Source organism: Armigeres subalbatus, chromosome 2 (assembly GCF_024139115.2).
Source record: "Armigeres subalbatus isolate Guangzhou_Male chromosome 2, GZ_Asu_2, whole genome shotgun sequence".
Lineage (NCBI taxonomy): Eukaryota > Metazoa > Arthropoda > Insecta > Diptera > Culicidae > Armigeres > Armigeres subalbatus.
Window position 1 is genome coordinate 361,087,227 of NC_085140.1, and position 23,053 is coordinate 361,110,279.

A 23,053-nucleotide genomic window follows, 5' to 3' on the forward strand; every position below is an offset into this window, starting at 1 on the left:
GAATGAATTCCTGGTGGAATGTCCAGTAGACTTCCTAGAGAATTACCTTGAGGAATTCCTGGAGAAATATCCAGAGGAGTTCCTGAATGAATATCCGGAAGAATATCTGGAGAAATATTCGAAGGAATTCCTGGAGGAATATCTGGAAGAATGCCTAGAGGAATATTCGAAGAAATATCCAGAAGAGTTCATGTAGGAATACCCGGAATACTTCCTGGTAGAATATCCAGAGAAGTTCCTGGAGGAATATTCGAAGGAATATCTGGAGAAATAATTGAAGGAATTCATGGAAGAATATGTGGAAAAATGCTTGGAGCAACATTCGAAGGATTCCTGGAGAAAAATCAGGAGGAATTCCTGGACGAATACCCGGAAGTTTGTCGTGTCTTATTTGTCTTATTTGTCTAATTTATTTTATTTGTCTTATTTGTCTTATTTGTCTTATTTGTCTCATTTGTCTTATTTGTCTTATCTGTCTTATTTGTCTTATTTGTCTTTTTTGTCTTATTTGTCTTATTTGTCTTATTTGTCTTATTTGTCTTATTTGTCTTATTTGTCTTATTTGTCTTATTTGTCTTATTTGTCTTATTTGTCTTATTTGTCTTATTTGTCTTATTTGTCTTATTTGTCTTATTTGTCTTATTTGTCTTATTTGTCTTATTTGTCTTATTTGTCTTATTTGTCTTATTTGTCTTATTTGTCTTATTTGTCTTATTTGTCTTATTTGTCTTATTTGTCTTATTTGTCTTATTTGTCTTATTTGTCTTATTTGTCTTATTTGTCTTATTTGTCTTATTTGTCTTATTTGTCTTATTTGTCTTATTTGTCTTTATTTGTCTTATTTGTCTTATTTGTCTTATTTGTCTTATTTGTCTTATTTGTCTTATTTGTCTTATTTGTCTTATTTGTCTTATTTGTCTTATTTGTCTTATTTGTCTTATTTGTCTTATTTGTCTTATTTGTCTTATTTGTCTTATTTGTCTATTTTGTGTCATTTGTCTTATTTGTTTTATTTGTCTTATTTGTCTTATTTGTCTTATTTGTCTTATTTGTCTTATTTGTCTTATTTGTCTTATTTGTCTTATTTGTCTTATTTGTCTTATTTGTCTTATTTGTCTTATTTGTCTTATTTGTCTTATTTGTCTTATTTGTCTTATTTGTCTTATTTGTCTTATTTGTCTTATTTGTCTTATTTGTCTTATTTGTCTTATTTGTCTTATTTGTCTTATTTGTCTTATTTGTCTTATTTGTCTTATTTGTCTTATTTGTCTTATTTGTCTTATTTGTCTTATTTGTCTTATTTGTCTTATTTGTCTTATTTGTCTTATTTGTCTTATTTGTCTTATTTGTCTTATTTGTCTTATTTGTCTTATTTGTCTTATTTGTCTTATTTGTCTTATTTGTCTTATTTGTCTTATTTGTCTTATTTGTCTTATTTGTCTTATTTGTCTTATTTGTCTTATTTGTCTTATTTGTCTTATTTGTCTTATTTGTCTTGTTTGTCTTATTTGTCTTATTTGTCTTATTTGTCTTATTCGTTTTATTTGTCTTGTTCCGGACGCCAGTGACTATGTGGATGGTGACCCTACACGATCTTTAAACTCGTAATATTTTCTATGGGTCGTCTAAATCAGACAGAAACGTAGTTGATACCTATACCTAAACAGTTAGTAACAGAACACGAAACCTTCAGTGTAATTGAAATAATAACTAAATAAATGCTAATGTTAAAATTCTGTTGGACGGTGGATAAAAACATTAAAACGGACTTTAAATCCAATGAATTACAGCTCAAAGCAAGCTCAACTGAAAGGATTGAGTTTCGCTGGGGGAATCCGAAAATCTAGCACCCATCCAACAATCTTTGAGATTTAAATCGCGGATTTATTTGGATCTCATCGAATTAGCTAATTCGAACTGGCATAATGTCGCAATCCAGACGAGACATGGCCAAATCGTTGGAGAATAAATGCCCATGTGGTTTGCCAGACGCGGGCAAGATGGTGGAGTGCGAGCGATGTCTTATTTATCATCACTATCAATAGAGATGAGTGACGTTTAGCGCTCGCACACTAATGTGCAATTCGTCATGTGTAAAAACATGTTTGTTTTCCTTCTGCTCATAACCTCAAAAATGATCGGGTCATCACAATGAATTCAAAAGAGTCAAAAAATATATGGAAATATACTCATTTTTACCCAATCTTTGCTGAGTTGCACCATCTAGGAGTGTTTGTTTTCCTTTTATCGACACTCACACATTCGGACGTGAGAATCTCAATGTGCTGGTGTGAATGACAGTATAGCGGCCGACGATCGTCATTTCGTCTGCAGAATATGTACACAGCTCACGATTGCTTCACACGGCAGCAGATCGGGCAAATCATCAACTGCCAGTGCTCGAGCAGCTAGAAATGCTCTAGAGCTACAACGTTTAGAGGAAGAAAAACAATTACATGCGCAACAGCTTGCTGATGAAGAGCAAAGGGCAAAGTCACAGAGGGACAAGGCTTTCCAATTGGAACAACAATTTCTAGCAAAAAAATATAATTTGTTGTTCTCGCAGTTGGATGAACAAGAAGAGGGAGGAAGTGTAAGAAGTCAACGATCGAGCCGCGACGCACGGAGAATATCAGATTGGGTACAATGTCAATCAGTTACGACTACAACAGCTAGTACAGGTGTCAAGTTCATCACTACTGGCCAGCAGTCTCGAACTGGTACCATACCAAAATCGTTCATCCCAGTGTCAACAAGTGGCAACAATCGCTTCACAGGAATGTGTTCTTCAACGGCAGATGCATCAACGATACCTGTACTAATTCCCCTTCCGGAGACGGTTTCAACGGAACAAGCTAGAATCGTAGTTTCACCGACACCATCAGCAGACGATCTGACGCAAGAATTCACGGAGCTTCAAGAGAGAATGGAACATCTCCAACTACAGCTGAGAAGATCATCGGGTCGAGCAGACTCACGTGATGTAACCATACGACCGCAGGCACATATACCGAACTATCTACAGGATCCATTAGCTTCGCATCCGGTCTCCGAAACATTTGTGTCCCACTCATCCCCAAGCACCATCATGGTGCCAGCCAGCATGTAGCCAACCGGCTACTACGTGGACTCAACAATGTCAACAATGCTTCCAGAGAGTAGGTTTATACCCCTAACAAGTGCGGTAAGTCAGGCATGTTTTGATATTGTCAGAACTCAACAAGGAAACGATACGGGTTTGTCTACTTTCAATGCGTCCCCAAATACACAAACACATAGTGTACCGCAACCCATACCTCCGACCGAACCATGTACAACCCCTCCACGCCCACCAGTTCAATCGAGTGAATTCCTACCTCCGAGTGTGAGCACCCCTTTATTTCCTCTCAACGCGAGTCGCTCCGCCGTGCAAACAGTGTCCAGTTTCCGTTCGCCAGTCGTTTCTCCAATTGTTCAATCGTCGGTGCCAGTTCAACGACAGCTGTTCAACACAGTTCTCAACAGCTAGCAGCTAGACACGTCGTCCCCAAGGAGCTCCCTATATTTTCGGGCGACCCTGTCGAGTGGCCGCTATTTTTGAGCAGCTATAGGAATTCTACGGAAATGTGTGGCTATTCGGACGGAGAAAATCTGTTGCGTTTACAGCGCTGCTTAAGAGGAAGTGCTTTGGAAGCTGTTAGGAGTTTCTTGTTAAATCCATCATCAGTGCCATCTGTTATGGATACACTGCGAATCTTGTACGGTAGACCGGAGCTGATCATCAATTCGCTGTTACACAAAGTTCGTGGTATGCCTGCACCTAAAGCCGATAAGCTGGAGACCTTAATTCATTTCGGATTAGCTTGTCAAAACTTGTGTGCACACTTGCAGGCAGCGGGTCAACTTTCTCACCTTGCTAACCCATCCCTCCTTCAAGAACTCATTGAAAAGCTTCCTTCTAATTTGAGTTTGGAGTGGGCAATTTATAAACGCAGGTTTCCAGTTGCTGATTTAACAACGTTTGGTAGCTACATGGCAAATCTCGTGTCGGCTGCCAGTGATGTTACCTATTCGCATGTGACAGAAAGTGTATCAAAGCCCGATAAGAAGCAGCAAAGAGAGAAACTTTTCGTGAGTACCCATACGATGGATGGTTCGGAACACAAAAGGGAACAGTTCCGGGATGCAAAGCCAACTGAACAAAGAGATTCAACTGTAAAGCCATGCACAGTATGCCAGAAGACGGGTCACAAATCTAGGGATTGTTACACGTTTCGTGGAATGAGCCTACCTGAGCGATGGAAGTGTGTGGAGGAACGTCGTCTTTGTCGCAGATGTCTCATGAGTCATGGTAAATTTCCTGCAAGGGATCTTTGTGTGGAGCGAATGGTTGCGAAGAAAAACATCACAAGCTTTTACATCCTGGGAAACCAAAAGCAACATCTACAGACGATAATGGGATGAAAACGTCAATAGCCGCTCATTTTCAGTCGGGCCACACAGTTTTATTTCGAATAGTTCCTGTTACACTTTTCGGCAAAGGAAAATCTCTGCACACTTACGCCTTTCTTGACGACGGTTCATCATCAACTCTAATGGACATGGACGTAGCCAGAGAATTGGGATTAGATGGAGATGTGCATCCTTTATGTCTACAGTGGACAAGTGACATCGAAAGAGTAGAACAGAATTCTCGTATCGTCAGCCTGAATATCGCTGGTGCTGGAACATCGAAACAATTCGCTTTGAAAAAAGTACATACAGTTAAAAACCTCAGTCTCCCAGTTCAATCCCTGTCATTCGAGGACATTAGTGCAAAGTACGTGCATCTCCGTGGTCTGCCAATTCGAAGCTATGTAAATGTGCGTCCACGGATACTTATCGGCTTGGACAACAGTTATTTGAAGGCCGTGCTAAAACTACGAGAAGGCGGAAAAGAGGCTCCAATTGCAACCAAAACCGAGACTTGGATGGACAGTTTACGGGAAGATTCATGGCCCAACCGGTGCATTTCATCGTCAGTTACACATCTGCGCTCGTACCCCAGACCAACAACTTCATGACTTAGTGAATCAGTTTTTTTCGTTAGAAAGTGTTGGTGCTTCTGTAGTGCCACTTTTGGAATGCGATGAAGATAAGCGGGCACGCAATATTCTGGAACAGACTACTATTCGTACACCATCGGGACGCTTTCAATCTGGGCTACTATGGAAATACGATTATATCGAGTTCAGCAACAGCCGTCCAATGGCTGAAAGAAGATTGCAGTGTCTCGAACGTCGATTACAATCTAATCCCGAATTATACGCAACAGTAAAAAAATGCTGAATGAATACCTGTATAAAGGGTACGCCCATAAAGCGTCTGCTGAAGAACTCCGGAACGCTGACCCCAAGCGGGTATGGTATTTACCACTGGGCGTCGTAGTTAATCCTCGCAAACCTGGGAAGGTACGATTAATTTGGGATGCAGCCGCTAAAGTTGGGAATCAATCGTTTAATTCCATGCTTTTATCCGGTCCTGATCTTCTGACATCGCTTCCCGCTGTATTGTGCCGATTTAGGCAACTACAAGTGGCAGTTAGTGCCGACATCCGGGAAATGCTCCATCAGGTGGAGATTCGCCCTGGGGATCGGCAAGTGCAACGATTTCTTTGCAGAGATGATGCTAGCAAGCCACCAGAGATCTTCGTCATGGACGTGGCCACCTTCTGGTCAACGTGTTCGCATTGTACATCACAAGTTGTGAAAAACAAAAATGCTTTCGAGTATGTAGATCAGCATCCACAGGCTGTGGAAGCAATCATCGAGGACACCTACGTAGACGATGTATTGTTTAGTGTGGATACCGTAGAGCAGGTGGTCGTGTTAGCTGAGCAGATCCGGTTCATCAACTCAAAGGCCGGATTCGATACCAGAAACTGGTTGTCAAACTACAGTGACGTTCTGGAACGGGTCGGAGGCAAAAGCGAAGAAAAGGTAAAGAGCTTGACGGAGAAATTAGATAACTACGAACGTGTGCTTGGCATGATCTGGGTTCCGAATAAGGATATTATCGTTTTCGATGGGCTCTTTAAGCGGACAGTGCAGCTATTGCTAGATGGTGACGCAATTCCAACAAAAAGGGAACTACTTCGTGTTGTCATGAGTGTATTTGATCCACTTGGGTTAGTTTCAGTGATTGTCATTCACGGCAAAATACTAATACAAAATGTATGGCGCTCAGGCACATCATGGGATCAACCGATCTCAACCGAACTGCGGGACCAATGGATTCGGTGGACGAGGCTACTGAAACAACTTGAATATGTTCGTATACCTAGATGCCACTTTCCGGAGTACGACCCCGAAAGCTTCAATCATTTGGAGCTTCACCTTTTTGTAGACGCCAGTGAAGAAGCTTACGCGTGTGCAGCATATTTTCGGATCATTGACCGTGGAGTTATTCGATGTTCTCTCGTTTCGGCTCGTCGCTCCATTGAAACCCTTGTCAATTCCAAAGTTGGAGCTACAGGCGGCAGTTATTGGAGCCAGGTTATCGAATACTATACTGAAGAATCACACGCTCAATATTACCCGGAGAATTATGTGGGTGACTCCACCACTGTGCTTTCTTGGCTGCGATCGGATGTGAGAAAATACAGACAAATCGTGGCACACAGGGTTTCAGAAATTCTGGATATGACCTCCGTCGAGGAATGGCGCTGGGTTCCCAGCCGACTGAATGTTGCCGATGATGCAACGAAATGGAAAGCACTTCACCTCGATGAAAGCAGTCGTTGGTTTAAGGCACCAGATTTCTTGTACGGTCATCCAGATTCCTGGCCTCAACAAAAGTTGCCTTCTGCAGACACGCCGGAAGAAATACGTCAGATTCATGTTCATCGTACAGTGACCGAGAATTGGTAGCATTAGACAGGTTTTCCAAATGGGAAAGATTGCTACGAACAATTGCATACGTTCATAGATTCATCAATATACTGAGTTATCGAGTAAGAGGTGAGTCGTCGGTGTTGCCCACATGTTTGAACCAGAACGAACTGGAGAAAGCGGAGAGAACAATTTGGAAGCAAATCCAATTCGATGAGTACGCTACGGAGATAAGCAGGATGAACAGGAGCCACGAACTTCCACCAAATCAACGTGTTCAGTTAGATCGTGATAGCAAACTTCGCCATGTATCACCATTTTTAGATGAGAATGGAGTAATCAGAATGGAAACACGAATAGCAAATGCAGACAACTTTGCTCAAGACTTCAGATTTCCAGTTATTCTTCCCAAAGATCACTACGGTACGCTGCTAATAATGGACTGGTATCATCGGCAATATCACCACCACAGTAGCGAAACGGTTGTCAACGAGATGAAGCAAAAGTATCACGTGTCAAGATTGCGAGAGGCGTTGAAGAAAACCAGGAAAAAATGTGTGTGGTGCAAAGTTTATAACGCGAAACCGAACAACCCGAGGATGGCACCATTACCGATTGCAAGAACCACGCCAAATATTCGAGCTTTCACTTATACTGGGCTCGATTACTTCGGACCACTACTCATCAAACAAGGGCGAAGTGAAGTGAAACGATGGGTAGCACTCTTTACCTGCCTGACAATTCGGGCGGTGCACCTGGAGCCTGTGACAAGTTTGTCTACTGAATCTTGCAAGATGGCCATACGAAGGTTCATAGCAAGACGGGGCTCTCCAAAAGAAATCTATAGTGACCAAGGAACGAACTTCGTCGGCGCGAGTCGTGAATTAGACCAGCAGTGTCGAGAGATAAATGAAAGTCTGGCAGAAACCTTCACCAATACGGTTACGCAGTGGCGTTTTAACCCTCCATCAACGCCACATATGGGGGGTGCGTGGGAGCGAATGGTTCGCTCCGTGAAATGTGCACTAGCTTCGCTGTCAACGATTCGCAAACCAAACGATGAAGTATTCCTCACTCTACTGGCTGAAGCGGAGTCGATGGTGAATTCGAGGCCTTTGACATACATGCCGGTGGACTCAGAAGATCAAACCGCTCTTACACCAAACTGTTTTCTGATGTTAAGTACCAGCGGAGTGAACCAACCTGCAAAGGCCATGAGTAATAAGGGTCTATCATGTACATCAAGCTGGAACCTTCTGCAGAGCATACTGGACCAATTCTGGCGTCGTTGGGTCCGGGAGTACCTTCCTGTAATATCAAAGAGGACCAAGTGGTTCGTCGATTGCAGGCCTATAGAAGTTGGTGATTTGGTTATAATTGTAGAGGACCACCAACGAAACGGATGGACTAGGGGAAAAGTGCTTCAAGTTTTCCCAGGACGTGATGGACGAATCAGGAGTGCCATAGTGAGAACGGCGACAACAGTTCTAAGACGCCCAGTAGTTAAACTGGCAGTCCTGGAAGTTAACGGTACAGCTGAAGAGAACTCCGAGCAATACGGGTCGGGGAGTGTTCCGGACGCCAGTGACTATGTGGATGGTGACCCTACACGATCTTTAAACTCGTAATATTTTCTATGGGTCGTCTAAATCAGACAGAAACGTTGTTGATACCTATACCTAAACAGTTAGTAACAGAACACGAAACCTTCAGTGTAATTGAAATAATAACTAAATAAATGCTAATGTTAAAGTTCTGTTGGACGGTGGATAAAAACATTAAAACGGACTTTAAATCCAATGAATTACAGCTCAAAGCAAGCTCTACTGAAAGGATTGAGTTTCGCTGGGGGAATCCGAAAATCTACCACCCATCCAACATGTCTTATTTGTCTTATTTGTCTTATTTGTCTTATTTGTCTTATTTGTCTTATTTGTCTTATTTGTCTTATTTGTCTTATTTGTCTTATTTGTCTTATTTGTCTTATTTGTCTTATTTGTCTTATTTGTCTTATTTGTCTTATTTGTCTAATTTGTCTTATTTGTCTTATTTGTCTTATTTGTCTTATTTGTCTTATTTGTCTTAATTGTCTTATTTGTCTTTTGACATCCTTTTTTATCAGCACCACGACCATCAATCGAATCCTGCTTTTATTTGTAATCTTCGTACAAAAAATCTTTTATGATATTTTCCAGAAAACGCACATGTGTTAATATTCCTCAATCAGCTGGTATTATTTTTATTTTGTTCTCCCCATTCGAGGATTGGTCGACGCTGCTGTTTTCTCTCGTCGATCCGCTGCACGAGTGATGTGTTTCTCCCCGATTAACGCCAGTACCCTTCGTTCTCCGTTTACTGCAAATTCTCAAGCAATTGTAAACTGAAAAATGATGAAATAAGGTTGGTGACACTGAAAGATGCCGACAGACTTTGCTGAAGAATATTCATTGATAGAACGTCTACAAACATTTTATAACGCTTCGAAATTGATCATTCGAACCATATGCAAGAAATCAATGTTTCTGTCAGTATTATCGGGCGACCTATGGTTGTTAGAGAGTAAAACCTTTTTCCTTTCTTGTGTGGATCTTTACTTTGAGAATGATTCCGAATAATTAGAATTAGTTCTCCAGCCCAAGGAGTTTAATAATTTTGGAATAACACTAAGTTAAATTATTGGTTAACGTAGTTTGATTGCAGTTATAGACCAATATGCCTGCTTGATACGGCGGGGAAGGTGCTCGAGAAGATCATCCTCAACAGGTTGTTTATACGCACGGAGGGTGAGTAACCAGTTTGGCTTCTTGTCGGTTACCAAATCCGCGGAGATAGCTATCCAGCGTAAGAGGAGTGGAGTTCACAATTGTGCAGTAGTGACTCTCGACGTGAGGAATGCATTCAATAGTGCCAGTTGGGTGGCTATTGCAGATGCGCTCCTGCGTCTTGGAATTCCCGAGTACCTGTACAAGATTCTCGGAAGCTACTTCCAGAATCAAGTACTGGTATACGACACGGAGACGGGGCGGAAGTGCGTTGACATAACCTCAGGGGTTCCGCAAGGATCCATACTGGGTCCAGTGTTATGGAACGTCATGTACGTCGGTGTCTTGAGGTTGAAGTTCCCGGTGGGCGTGGTAATCGTCGGCTTCGCTGACGATATTACGCTGGAGGTCTACGGCGAATCGATCGAAGAGGTGGAATTGACTGCAGCCCACTCGATCGCAATTGTGGAGGAGTGGGTGAGTTCCAGGAAGTTAGAACTGGCTTACCACAAGACTGAGGTGGTTGTTGTTGACAACCGAAAGTCGGAGCAACAAGCGGTGATAAAGGCAGGCAACTGCGCGGTCACCTCTGAACGCTCCATCAAACTCGTGGGGGAAATGATCGACGATAAGCTCACCTTTGGTAGCCACGTCAATTACGCCTGTAACCGTGCCTCCACAGCTATAGTGGCATTGTCCCGGATGATGTCCAATAGCTCTACGGTGTATGCCAGCAAGCGCAAGCTTCTGGCAAGCGTCGCTTTGTCCATACTGAGGTATGGGGGCCCAGCTTGGGGCACGGCCCTCCGTATTAACTGCTATAGAACGAAGTTAGAAAGTACGTATAGGCTCATGTGCCTAAGAGCTGCGAGCACGTACCGTACCGTGTCGCACGATGCACTTTGCGTCATCACCGGTATGATGCCTATTGACATCGTTATCGGTGAAGACATAGAGTGCTTCGAAATACGCGGCACGAGAGGCATCCGTAGGACTGTCAGGTTGGCCTCAATGGTCAAATGGCAGCGTGCGTGGGAAAGTTCCACAAAGGATAGATGGACACATAGGTTGATACCGGAGATAGGTACGTGGGTCAAGAGGCGCCATGGGGAAATCACTTTCCACCTGACCGAGGTCTTTACAGGCCATGGTTGCTTCAGACAGTATCTACACCGGTTCGGATACTCGGCCTCGCCCGAATGTCCGGTGTGCGCAGGTTTAGAGGAAACGGCGGAACACGTGTTGTTCGTGTGCCCACGTTTTCGCACAATGCGTGACCACATGCTTGCCACATGTGGTCTGGACACTACCCCGGACAACCTAGTTCGGAGGATGTGTAAAGATGAAGTTGGCTGGAACGCCGTTTTATCGCTGGCTATCGTCCAAATCATCTCGCAGCTACACAAAAGGTGGCGCGTGGACTCGAGGAATGGCTAGTTCAGGCGCAAATAAGAGGATGACCAAGGGTTCGGAGTCGGCTGTGGTCGAACTCGATCCTTTTATCGAACAAGTGGCCGCGCGAGGAATAACATGGTATCGTCGCGGCGTCGGTCAACCGGGCGGATTTCGCGCCCGAGGACAGAAAGGGGTCCTCGTCAAGGCTGGGATAGGCGTAGGCACCGCGTCGGCAGAGAGGTCAGTTTGGGGTGCACGCAGCATCATCGCGAAGTCGACCCTTCCCACCTTCCGAGGACATAGGGCGTGGTAAGGCCACCTGGAAAGCCGGCAATGCGCTGGCACAATACCATGGTGTTCTTCTAAAAAAGCGAGTCACGATGTTCGATGCTGCAAGGACACGCAGTTAACCTCGAGGGTGCGTTGTGCACTGGCCCCCTTTGAAGCATTACTTTCTGGTTGTACCGAAGGGACGATGGGCTTGGCGGTAATGGAAACGGCTTAGCGGGTCGGGGATGAAGTCCTGCCTCCCTCGTCTGCCGCACTTCCTGGACGTCCAACCCAGGATGTCTGTTGAGCAGATTCCCCCTCCATTGCTTAGGAAGAAAAAAAAACACACACACACACACACACAATCGGTTGAAATTTGAGCCTTTGTGATCATGATGAAATCTTGGGACCCCAATGCATAATGTGCATCAGGAATGTTAATTTCGGAAGTCGGTTCATTATTTATATTTTCTTTTAATTTTGCTGACATTGTGATACAGTCATCATGGATAAAAAATACATCATTGATTTACAGCCTTGACTAGACTTAAATATATTGATGGTGCTTTTCACGTGTTTTTGGAAAGATAAGAAGCATATAAGAAAGTCAAAATTGAAACTGATTGGTAAATAAATACCATTATTCAATTAATTTATGCTTATTGTAAGATTCGAGTTTATGAAAATTGAAATTTGGCGAGTGAAGATCACCTCGTCAAGCATTTTTGATTGTTCTTTAATGGCTCTGCATTTTAACAGAACTTGGCCCGGCCTGTGGGAGTATTCTATTAGCATCTCCACAATTATTGATTGAAAGCTTGCCCGCTACTTGCCTGAATGTGTATCTTGTGTGGCAAGTACAATGTGCACCTAAAAAATTAATTAATGTTGTAATTCTTGACATATAGGGTAACAAGCTTGATTTGGACCCCTACATATTTTGGACCCTCCTGGCGACATTTTTCTGATTTCTGAACTAAAAACAATGCCGCTGCTAATTCCCCCATTGGCTTCAGGAAATTTATATTGTTCAGCATCTGTTTCCCTGGTTTCCCGAAAAAGCGATATTTAGATGAAATTTTGAGGAAATTAGTTTGTTCAAGAAGGCAAGCGTTACAATGCGTTACGCTTAAAAGTATACATCACTGAAAATCTCAGAACGTACACAATAAGTTTTTGTCGAAATTGTGAATTTAAAACGCAGAAATCTTCTCATTGATGCATGTCAATCGAAAGATAAGACTTGGTTTCGGCTCAATTGACCAGGGTAAATTAGAAATTCGACTTTGCAGAGGCTAAATTGGGGGTGTCCAAAATGTGTTGCACTGTCCAAAACAAACAATATTTTCATTTCAGAAAATGGGAAATTTTACTGATTTATCAATAACTGAAGCTCATTTCGAATTTCTATTTCATAAGTAAGACTTTCATCTTTGAAATGGTGTCATTTCCGCCCATATCGAACCTGTATTTCAATAGATATAAGCATATATTGGGATGCACTTCCTCTAGGGGTCCAAAATAGGACAGTTACCCTACAGTTCTGCAAAAATATTGAAGACGAAAAGTTAGCTTTTCATACAGATACCATATAAAAATAATACAAAATTGTAAGATTTCAATACAATGGTTGTATTAAAATCATAAGAAATTGTATATGCCAAAATTTTATACAATTTCTGTACGGAACTTTCGGCGCATTTTTTTTGTGTCCTTTATTACCAAGTCGTATTCGGAGATTTCAATGAAACTTTCTGGACATGTAGACTTTATCACAAAAAGCCACTGCACTCTCGAATCTATTGTTCAATATAGCGCTCGGGGGAGAGATTAGAAGAGCTTGTGTGCAAAGAAGTGGTACCATTATCGCAAGATGACATATGCTCATGGGCTTTGCGGACGATATCGAATCGATATTATCGATATTATCAGAATTGATTGTCGTGTCGTGGAAGATTTTTTGTCTTTTAAGAGGGATATAGCGAGGATTGGAAGGAAGTACATGACCGCTGGAAATAAATGGAGTTCATAAGTGGTGGTGGTAGTGAAGTCGTGCTGGATGTTGAAACATTTTAAGATGTAAAAGAGTATGTGTACCTTGTAACTCTAGTGACAAGCGATAATGATGTTACCCGCAAGGTATGAAGGCGTATTGCAGCTGCGAATACAGCTTATTACGAACTTTACAACCAGCTTAAGTCCGTAGTCTGCGAACGAAAACGAAATTTTCGCTTTGTAATACGCCGATTCTTCCGTGGCTTTAAACGGCCATGTAACATGGACGTTAAACGATGCTGATCGGATATAGGTAATTCGTCTGTTGAGAGACGATTTGATGCTGGAAAGAAAAGTTATTTAGGAAATACTGAATCGTGCGTAATTCAATTTAACACGTAAAAAAATAAAATCAAAATCAATAATAAGCACTTTCGTTTTCTTCAAAATTAGATCACTTCGCAACAACAACTGATTTTTATCTGAGAAAATATTTTATGAACTATTATGAATGTAATATTTTAAATAATATAGTAATATTTTGAAACTAGTAAGTCGATGTGTTGAAAATATTAGAATAGTTTATGGGCCACCTCAAGGAACATCTTTCACATAAGTGGCGATTTCCACAGTTATTTTCATACAAACTTAAAAAGACGCGTGCACAATAAAATCACATCAAAACTAAGCTAAAAGTTAAAGAGGCCCATTCAAATGGCAAATACAATCGTTCAAGCATAGGGAACCGAAAAAGTCAAAATTTGAATCACTCTAGAGAGCACCCAAGTGAGCCTCAAGTGGCGTGTCAGAGAGCGTTAGGGTGTGTCAGAGCGAACATAGTAAGCCTGACATGGGATGAGTGCCTGTGTGAGTGTGAATGAGTGAGTACATGAGTAATGCAGGAATGCAGTTCCGGGGGAGGGGGGGGGGTAGTATTTCGGAGCTCAGGGTGAGCTCATAGACTGAAAGAGCTCCAAATTCCAGTAAACTTCCATGTGGATGTTTCACAACTACTAAGCACGTGTACTGAGTTGTGCGTAAATGCATTCTCCCATGTTAAAAAAGGACCTACATTGCCTACATTGATTAAAATATTTGAATATTTTCTACCTCTTGAATGCCAAAAGGGACTCACTTGGCCTCCATAACAACACGCAAAATAATGGATACTTCTGTTCCATCTTATGTGTTTTTTTAGTCATATTGTCAGTTATATAAGTCGGACTGTGGCGCCGGGAGTGGGGAGGACAAGTAGGACATGTCCAACGCATGAATATTCCTGGGTGGGACAGTCAGGGCATCTTGATATACGAAATTGCATTTATTGAGGTTCCTCCTTTTTGCTGTAAATAAAAATAAACGTAACTAATAGTATATATGAAAAATTGACCTGAAAACTAATGGCTCTCCATAAAGCTGGCTGAAATGTCCATAATTCCATAAAAAATTCCAATTCATATTAAGTTTATTCATCAAGCTTCTCTCAGAACTTTTATGACTATTGCAAGCTTTCGACCTTCTGAAAGAAGGCTTCCGGGCCTCTTGAAAGGAGGCTTCCGGGCCTCTTGAAAGGAGGCTTCCGGGCCTCTTGAAAGGAGGCTTCCGGGCCTCTTGAAAGGAGGCTTCCGGGCCTCTTGAAAGGAGGCTTCCGGGCCTCTTGAAAGGAGGCTTCCGGGCCTCTTGAAAGGAAGGCTTCCGGGCCTCTTGAAAGGAGGCTTCCGGGCCTCTTGAAAGGAGGCTTCCGGGCCTCTTGAAAGGAGGCTTCCGGGCCTCTTGAAAGGAGGTTTCTGTGCCTCTTGAAAGGAGGCTTCCGGGCCTCTTGAACGGGCTTCCGGGACACTTGAAAGGAGGCTTCCGGGCCTCTTGAAAGGAGGCTTCCGGGCCTCTTGAAAGGAGGCTTCCGGGCCTCTTGAAAGGAGGCTTGGGCCTCTTGAAAGGAGGCTTCCGGGCCTCTTGAAAGGAGGCTTCGGGCCTCTTGAAAGGAGGCTTCCGGGCCTCTTGAAAGGAGGCTTCCGGGCCTCTTGAAAGGAGGCTTCCGGGCCTCTTGACAGGAGGCCTGGGACTCTTGAAAGGAGGCTTCCGGGCCTCTTGAAAGGAGGCTTCGGGCCTCTTGAAAGGAGGCTTCCGGGCCTCTTGAAAGGAGGCTTCCGGGCCTCTTGAAAGGATGCTGGCCCTCTTGATAGGAGGCTTCCGGGCCTCTTGAAAGGAGGCTTCCGGGCCTCTTGAAAGGAGGCTTCCGGGCCTCTTGAAAGGAGGCTTCCGGGCCTCTTGAAAGGAGGCTTCCGGGCCTCTTGAAAGAGGCCTCCCGGCCTCTTGAAAGGAGGCTTCCGGGCCTCTTGAAAGGAGGCTTCCGGGCCTCTTGAAAGGAGGCTTCCGGGCCTCTTGAAAGGAGGCTTCCGGGCCTCTTGAAAGGAGGCTTCCGGGCCTCTTGAAAGGAGGCTACCGGGCCTCTTGAAAGGAGGCTTCCGGGCCTCTTGAAAGGAGGCTTCCGGGCCTCTTGAAAGGAGGCTTCCGGGCCTCTTGAAAGGAGGCTTCCGGGCCTCTTGAAAGGAGGCTTCCGGGCCTCTTGAAAGGAGGCTTCCGGGCCTCTTGAAAGGAGGCTTCCGGGCCTCTTGAAAGGAGGCTTCCGGGCCTCTTGAAAGGAGGCTTCCGGGCCTCTTGAAAGGAGGCTTCCGGGCCTCTTGAAAGGAGGCTTCCGGGCCTCTTGAAAGGAGGCTTCGGGCCTCTTGAAAAGAGACTTCAGGGCCTCTTGAAAAGAGGCTTCCGGGCCTCTTGAAAGTAGGCTTCCGGGCCTCTTGAAAGGAGGACCTCTGGACCTCTTGAAAGGAGACTTCCGGGCCTCTTGAAAGGAGGCTTCCGGGCCTCTTGAAAGGAGGCTTCCGGGCCTCTTGAAAGGAGGCTTCCGGGCCTCTTGAAAGGAGGCTTCCGGGCCTCTTGAAAGGAGGCTTCCGGGCCTCTTGAAAGGAGGCTTCCGGGCCTCTTGAAAGGAGGCTTCCGGGCCTCTTGAAAGGAGGCTACTGGCCTCTTGAAAGGAGGCTGCGGGGCCTCTTGAAAGGAGGCTTCCGGGCCTCTTGAAAGGAGGCTTCCGGGCCTCTTGAAAGGAGGCCTCCGGGCCTCTTGAAAGGAGGCCTCCGGGCCTCTTGAAAGGAGGCTTCCGGGCCTCTTGAAAGGAGGCTTCCGGGCCTCTTGAAAGGAGGCTTCCGGGCCTCTTGAAAGGAGGCTTCCGGGCCTCTTGAAAGGAGGCTTCCGGGCCTCTTGAAAGGAGGCTTCCGGGCCTCTTGAAAGGAGGCTTCCGGGCCTCTTGAAAGGAGGCTTCGGGCCTCTTGAAAGGAGGCTTCCGAGCCTCTTGAAAGGAGGCTTCCGGGCCTCTTGAAAGGAGGCTTCCGGGCCTCTTGAAAGGAGGCTTCGGGCCTCTTGAAAGGAGGCTTCCGGGCCTCTTGAAAGGAGGCTTCCGGGCCTCTTGAAAGGAGGCTTCCGGGCCTCTTGAAAGGAGGCTTCCGGGCCTCTTGAAAGGAGGCTTCCGGGCCTCTTGAAAGGAGGCTTCCGGGCCTCTTGAAAGGAGGCTTCCGGGCCTCTTGAAAGGAGGCTTCCGGGCCTCTTGAAAGGAGGCTTCCGGGCCTCTTGAAAGGAGGCTTGGGCCTCTTGAAGGAGGCTTCCGGGCCTCTTGAAAGGAGGCTTCGGGCCTCTTGAAAGGAGGCTTCCGAGCCTCTTGAAAGGAGGCTTCCGGGCCTCTTGAAAGGAGGCTTCCGGGCCTCTTGAAAGAAGACTTCCGGGCCTCTTGAAAGAGGCTTCCGGGCCTCTTGAAAGGAGGCTTCCGGGCTTCTTGAAAGGAGGCTTCCGGGCCTCTTGAAAGGAGGCTTCCGGGCCTCTTGAAAGGAGGCTTCCGGGCCTCTTGAAAGGAGGCTTCCGGGCCTCTTGAAAGGAGGCTTCCGGGCCTCTTGAAAGGAGGCTTCCGGGCCTCTTGAAGTAGTAGTAGCAGTAGTAGTGAGTCGATATTCAAGGGACCATCGACTCATAGAAATATCGAGATGTGGAAAGGGAAATCTTTGAAAAGCTGTTTGGAGGGACCATCGCAGTAACCCAGATAATATTTTTAATATGGCATAATTTGCTTCCATGTGTCGATATCGAGTCATGGAACATCGACTCATGGAGGTTTGACTGTAGTAGTAGTAGTAGTAGTAGTAGTAGTAGTAGTAGTAGTAGTAGTAGTAGTAGTAGTAGTAAGTAGTAAGACAAAATTTACTTATCTGCTTTTGTAAACAAATATTCAAACGATGATTTGACGAATCAGATAGCTCTCCCACGCAAACCTTTACCCTCAATAGGTAGGTGAAAGATTCCGCTACCTGTTGATGGTGTTGGTTTGCGTGGGAGAGTCGTCGTAAGTCGTTTTGAAAATATTGTCTTGAAGTCATTGTTTGGCAAAACCAGAGTGTCAGCAAATAGGGATTTCAAAGTTAATCAGAATTTAAGTAGTAATCAAAGACATTTGTGGGACCCTAAAAAAATTTACTGATTGTTTTTAAGACTCCATGAATCTAAAAATGAGATGAATTCGAAATTTTTAAGATTAATACAAAAGGATTTTTTGAAATCCGAAAGGGATTCTGAGCTCCCCATAAGATTTATTCTTCGACGTTCATACGATTTCCAAGTAGTTTGCAATGAATCGTCCCATAGATATTTCTGAAAGTAATGACGAGTCCAAGAAGTGTGTAATAATTGCTTGGAACCGATCCAGATCTGGAGAAATTTGTGAGTGACATCTGCTGGAACCTTGTAAAGATTTTCGAAAATCGCAGGATAAGCATCGCAGGATAAGCTGTGGGACAAAAAGGTCGAATGAATAAAGGCGAAAAGATAAGAGGTCGAATGGACAAACAGTAGAAGGCTACAGAGCCACCTGTCTTGACAAAATCAGAACACTATTATGATCTTTCCCGACGTCTCGGTCCATTTGGAACCTTCCTCAGGGACTCAATTCTTACAGGTTTGTCCTGAACTGTGGGTCTGTTGAACTATTGATTATCATGATTTTCCCACATAAACGAGAATGGTTCGAGCACCGTGTCTATGGTAAAACTCTTTCAGCTTATCGTTGTTTGGAGTTTAGTACTTGGCACAAGATAGATCACTATTACAACCACAGTTTAAGATAAACTTATAATTCCCTAGAATTTCTCCAATAATTTTTGAACCAATTTACAGTAAGTGCGTAGCAGACACCGGTCTAACAATGTGTGGGCTATTTTTTCCTCTAGTCACTTGTAGTACGCGTTTTCGTTGTTGAACTTAATATGTAGAATAAAAAAACACATTAATGAAGATTTAAAAAAAAAATGTAGTACTCGTCGTTTCTGTCGAAATGATCGCGATGCTTTACAAACTACTATAGTGTGTGGAGTACGTAATGGAATGTGCTTTCCCTTATCAAGCGAAACAAATTGAGTGCGCGCTGTTTTTTTTATGTGCGCTTGAGTGAAACACCGTGAAACACCTTTTATGTCATGTAGTAGTGTCGTAAAATGAAATATTTTGTCGCTTTTCATGGCGATTTACTACAAATTACCATCTCAGATAACAATCATGGACGTACAGAGGATTGATTTGTTGGTCTTTTATGGCAATGATCATCGAATTAATTTTCCTCTCATTATTCATTAGATGTGATGTGATCATCTTCGTTTCCATTCAAAGAGCAACTAGCTACTACGAAATGTTTGCTTATTATACTTGCAATATTTGTCCTGAATTTCGTAGAAAATTTCACAAATTATTTGAGGATTCTGTTTAATGGTCTACATTTTTGATATTAGGAATTTATTACATGTAAAATGTGCATCGATTTTCCAACACCAGATGCGTTGCCCCAATCGGCATTTCCCCTACTTGTCCTACCCACGACATGAAACGTGGATGCGCCTCTGAAGTCAGGGAATTCAGAACATGATTTATTTACTCATAATGATCTTGCCTCAAAAGAAATATATTTCAACTTAATTCTACAGAATATACAACTTATCTAGATTTGCTTGCCGTTTCGTATATTGTGTATGTAGTACAAAACTTTCTGTTCGAAGCTGATGAACTGGCAGCTGGTTCCACTTCCGGCGAAATTCTAACGGAAAAATAAAATAAATATGCAGCAGTGTTATCTCTAGCAAAATCGAGCTTATTTTTGTCGCTGGCACTAAATTGAAATTCGGAAGTCGATTCAAGCTCAAATTTTGTTTTGACGGTCATGCTGTCGGAAGAAAGTTTAAAAGTAAAACGTCGGAAGTCGTAAATCAATTTAGTGCTGCCGACACATCTGTATAAATTTTTAGTATATTCAAAATGCTTACTTCTAATGCAAATATTGTATAAACCCTTACCGTCTGCATTTATTCAGGCTATATTATTGCCAAGAGTCCAATAGTTCTGTATAAGCCAAGATTTCATTCATAATTGAACAAAAAATTCTGTATACACTCTTTCGAAATTAGAACAGGTCAATGTCGTCCCCTATTTCGAATTGTCCCATCTCGTTAACATGCAGCATACCGTTGTGCTTCGCGCGGCATGTTCCAACATTACAACGAATGCTGCTGGTACATTCTTCGGTAAAATGATCCCGTAAACAAATGGTACAGTGTTTCCATGCTCGAACCAAAAATGTGCGAGTTCTAAGGTTCATCTGCTTAAAATCGCGACAATGCCATAATGGATGTTCATAGCTGTGGCACATGTAACATGTCATTTTAACTGTGTTGCATCCTTTTTCAACCATTGTAGTAGAACACGCTTTTTTGGCATCAGGTTGTGATTGAGAAGATTCGTTGTTATTGAAAGCTCTTATGAAACATGTAATGCTATCCTTTGAAAATCTCTCCTTAATAAATTCGCAGAAATTTTTTAACGTTAATAACTTTTTTCGTTTAGTCCACTCGCTTAATAACTCTGGAGTTAGTTTGCATTGGAACTTAACAAGATATTCGTCTAGTATGTCTTTATCGTCAATATCGATCTCATCCAGTAGATATTGCAGATGTGATATGGCACGTGCGAATTGCGTACAGGAAAAGCTATTCTTGGGATCGGGATTTTCCATTTGTGCTATATCCATTAAGCGACAAACAATAAGAAACCACGAATTTCCACATATTTTTTCCAACTCACTCATTGCCTTTGGTACCAGGTTCGGATGCGTGAGTAGCCCTTGTACGAGATCAAGTGCTGGCTCTTTTATACTGTCCTTCAGTCTAATTAGATTATCTTCATTGGTGAATCCCCAAGCTGCAGTCGATTTTTCGAAACACACACGGAAGTAGTTCCATTCTTCGGGATTCCCCGAAAACTCTGGAAGCTTCGTCCCGGTGATGCTTCTAACGGCCTGCTCGTACTGTAATATTTTTCCAGGAATCACTGAGTCCTCCGTGGACATCACATTCGCTGTAATTTGTGTGTTCTCCATTTTAGAATTTTTAAAACACGTTTGATGATGTCTGCAGTTTCGATTTTAACTGACTAACAATTTCTGTTCGAGATATTTTAAATACAATCAGTTTGGAAGACGGGTATGAATCTAATGTTAGAATGTGCTACCGAAAGTGCGAAAAAAACAACACCAAATGACTCAGGCAAACGACGGGTACAAATAATCAGTAAAACATCGTGCGATATTTGTATGTGTGTAAGAACCAACATTCCTTGACAGCATCATATCAAATTGCAGGTTTTTCTACTCGCCGCTTCTATGTGCTTCGCTTCTGTAGTAGTATGGCCTAAACTACACTGAGCTCGTATTAAGGTTCCCCCAAACACACGCGATACGACAGTCGCGACGCGATTCTATCGCTTGGCGACAGCGATTCTGTCGCCGTTGGTATGGAAGCGTAAATAGAGTATTGCCTGCAGCGACCCAACGATAGAATCGCGGCGACTAGTTGTCGCCGTCGCGGCGATGAAATCGCTTAGGTTTGGGGGAGCCTTTAGTCGTCAAAATAATTTGAACATTGCTACCGACAGTGGGAGAGCGGAGTGAAATGGCACGTCTTTTAAAAAATGTCATATTCAGTCACCTTTGGCTCTCCTCGGCATTAGGGGTCATTCAAAAGTAAAGTTCTAGGCTTAAAATAGGGAGGGGATCCGAGATTTGGTGACAACATCTATTATACAAGCAAGCACCCCTTATAGCTGAGAGTTTCTCTCACGCACTAGCGAATGTTCATCGAACAAAATACTACTGGTGAGTTTGTTCCAAACCTGTACTGAAGTACATCACCAGCACACACGGTGTCTGAAGCGGAATATTATGTAACTTCAATGCACCTCGGATTTTTCTTTACCAAAAGTTAGGTTACATTCCACCCTTCGAATAAGGGTTAATTTAAAATATTCTATCGGGGAAAAATGGAATAAAGTTGATTTGAATTTTTGATAATTTTTCAATTACTAATTCCCCCAATGCAACACATTTTGCAGCATACCTATATAGGGGAACTGTTCCGTTTTCAATCTTACTGTACATATATGCAACACATTTTGCAGCATACCTATATAGGGAAACTGTTACGTTTTCAATCTTACTGTACATATATTCATCTCATCGCGAAACAAAGAAATACGGCACCAATTTCGTTCCTTCTTTTTGCTAACATGCATGCTCACTGCTGAAAAAAATCACAAAAATAATAAACAAATCAAATACCTTTTCGTTGCTTTATTTTTCGTAGGACCAATATCGGAGCTATGAGATGAAGTCCAGGAGCAGTAACCCTAATACTTAAATGGATTAGCTTTTTCTTACCTTGCTTGCATCTAACATAATAACAAAATTCACAACATATTGTAAAAATGTTTTAAAATCTGAATCGCTGTTACTTAGAGGCGATTCAAATATGACGTCCACCACTTATTGAGGTTTCTAGACCCTCCTCCCCCCTCTGTCACGCTTGCTGGATTGAAGTTACATCGTATTCCGCTTCGGACACGGCGTGCGGCACCGCTTCATCCAGGACACACTGGGGCAGATAACTATTTTTGTTGAACAAAATCTCTGCAGCTGTCGATAAAAACTTGTATTTGTTGGTTAAAAACTACAGCTTTAGCCGAAATTTGCTCAATCCAGTTGAAATCCCAAAAGAGCAACAAGGGATTTATTACGGCATGTATGGGGGGTGGGTGGGTTTGTAAAGTTCTGTTACGGGTAATATTTATGATAATAAAATCATATTAAATAAAAACAAATTTGACAGTACTATTACTATGTAGAAAGTTAAAGTAGAGCTCACTAAAAACACCAATATATCATTTTTGGGAGTGGTTGGGTATAAAAGAAATGTTACAAACAAGTCAAGTATCATTCCTTTATCATGTTCTGATTGGTGCAGACACCAGCGAATGAGCTGCCGCTGGGTGTGCCGAGAAGGCATAACATGACGAAACGCTGTTTTTTTCTTTCATTCTGACCTGGACATGTGGAGCAACAGCAGCATCGCCTAGACAGCAGATGGGCACTCGCACATTTTAGCAAGGCAGTATCGCACAATGGGGCGGCTCCATGCAAAGTGGTGGCCAATAATATTTTTTTGTGGTTTCTGCATATTTTATAGTATTCTAGTAAGATTGGCATAAGATTAAATATATTTATGTATGTTCATCGCACCCGGAAGGTATAACTAGTATTTAACGCAGTTATGAGCTACATAATCTTGAACAATGAACTTGAACGAATGTTTTAAATTTTAGGGGAAGTTCAAATGCAAATCAAGACTAGAATAAGGTTGCTGTGCATAAGAT

General features: G+C 42.9%; 1 protein-coding gene across 2 annotated transcripts; it reads right to left on the bottom strand.

Annotated features, from left to right (window-relative positions):
* Positions 1 to 17,788: 17,788 nt before the first annotated feature.
* On the bottom strand, positions 17,789 to 20,904 carry LOC134212992 (uncharacterized). 2 transcript variants are annotated; one of them, XM_062691418.1, is made up of 2 exons: positions 20,432 to 20,904; positions 17,789 to 18,095 (listed from the first exon to the last, which is right to left on the bottom strand). In XM_062691418.1, the coding sequence occupies exons 1-2, from the start codon at positions 20,724 to 20,726 to the stop codon at positions 17,899 to 17,901; spliced, it is 492 nt and encodes a 163-aa protein (XP_062547402.1). In that variant the 5' UTR covers positions 20,727 to 20,904; the 3' UTR covers positions 17,789 to 17,898. The 2 variants fall into 2 exon arrangements, 1 of the variants encoding a protein (XP_062547402.1); XR_009979380.1 differs by lacking the exon at positions 17,789 to 18,095 and adding an exon at positions 19,239 to 19,391 and having other exon boundaries at positions 19,648 to 20,900.
* Positions 20,905 to 23,053: the final 2,149 nt, after the last annotated feature.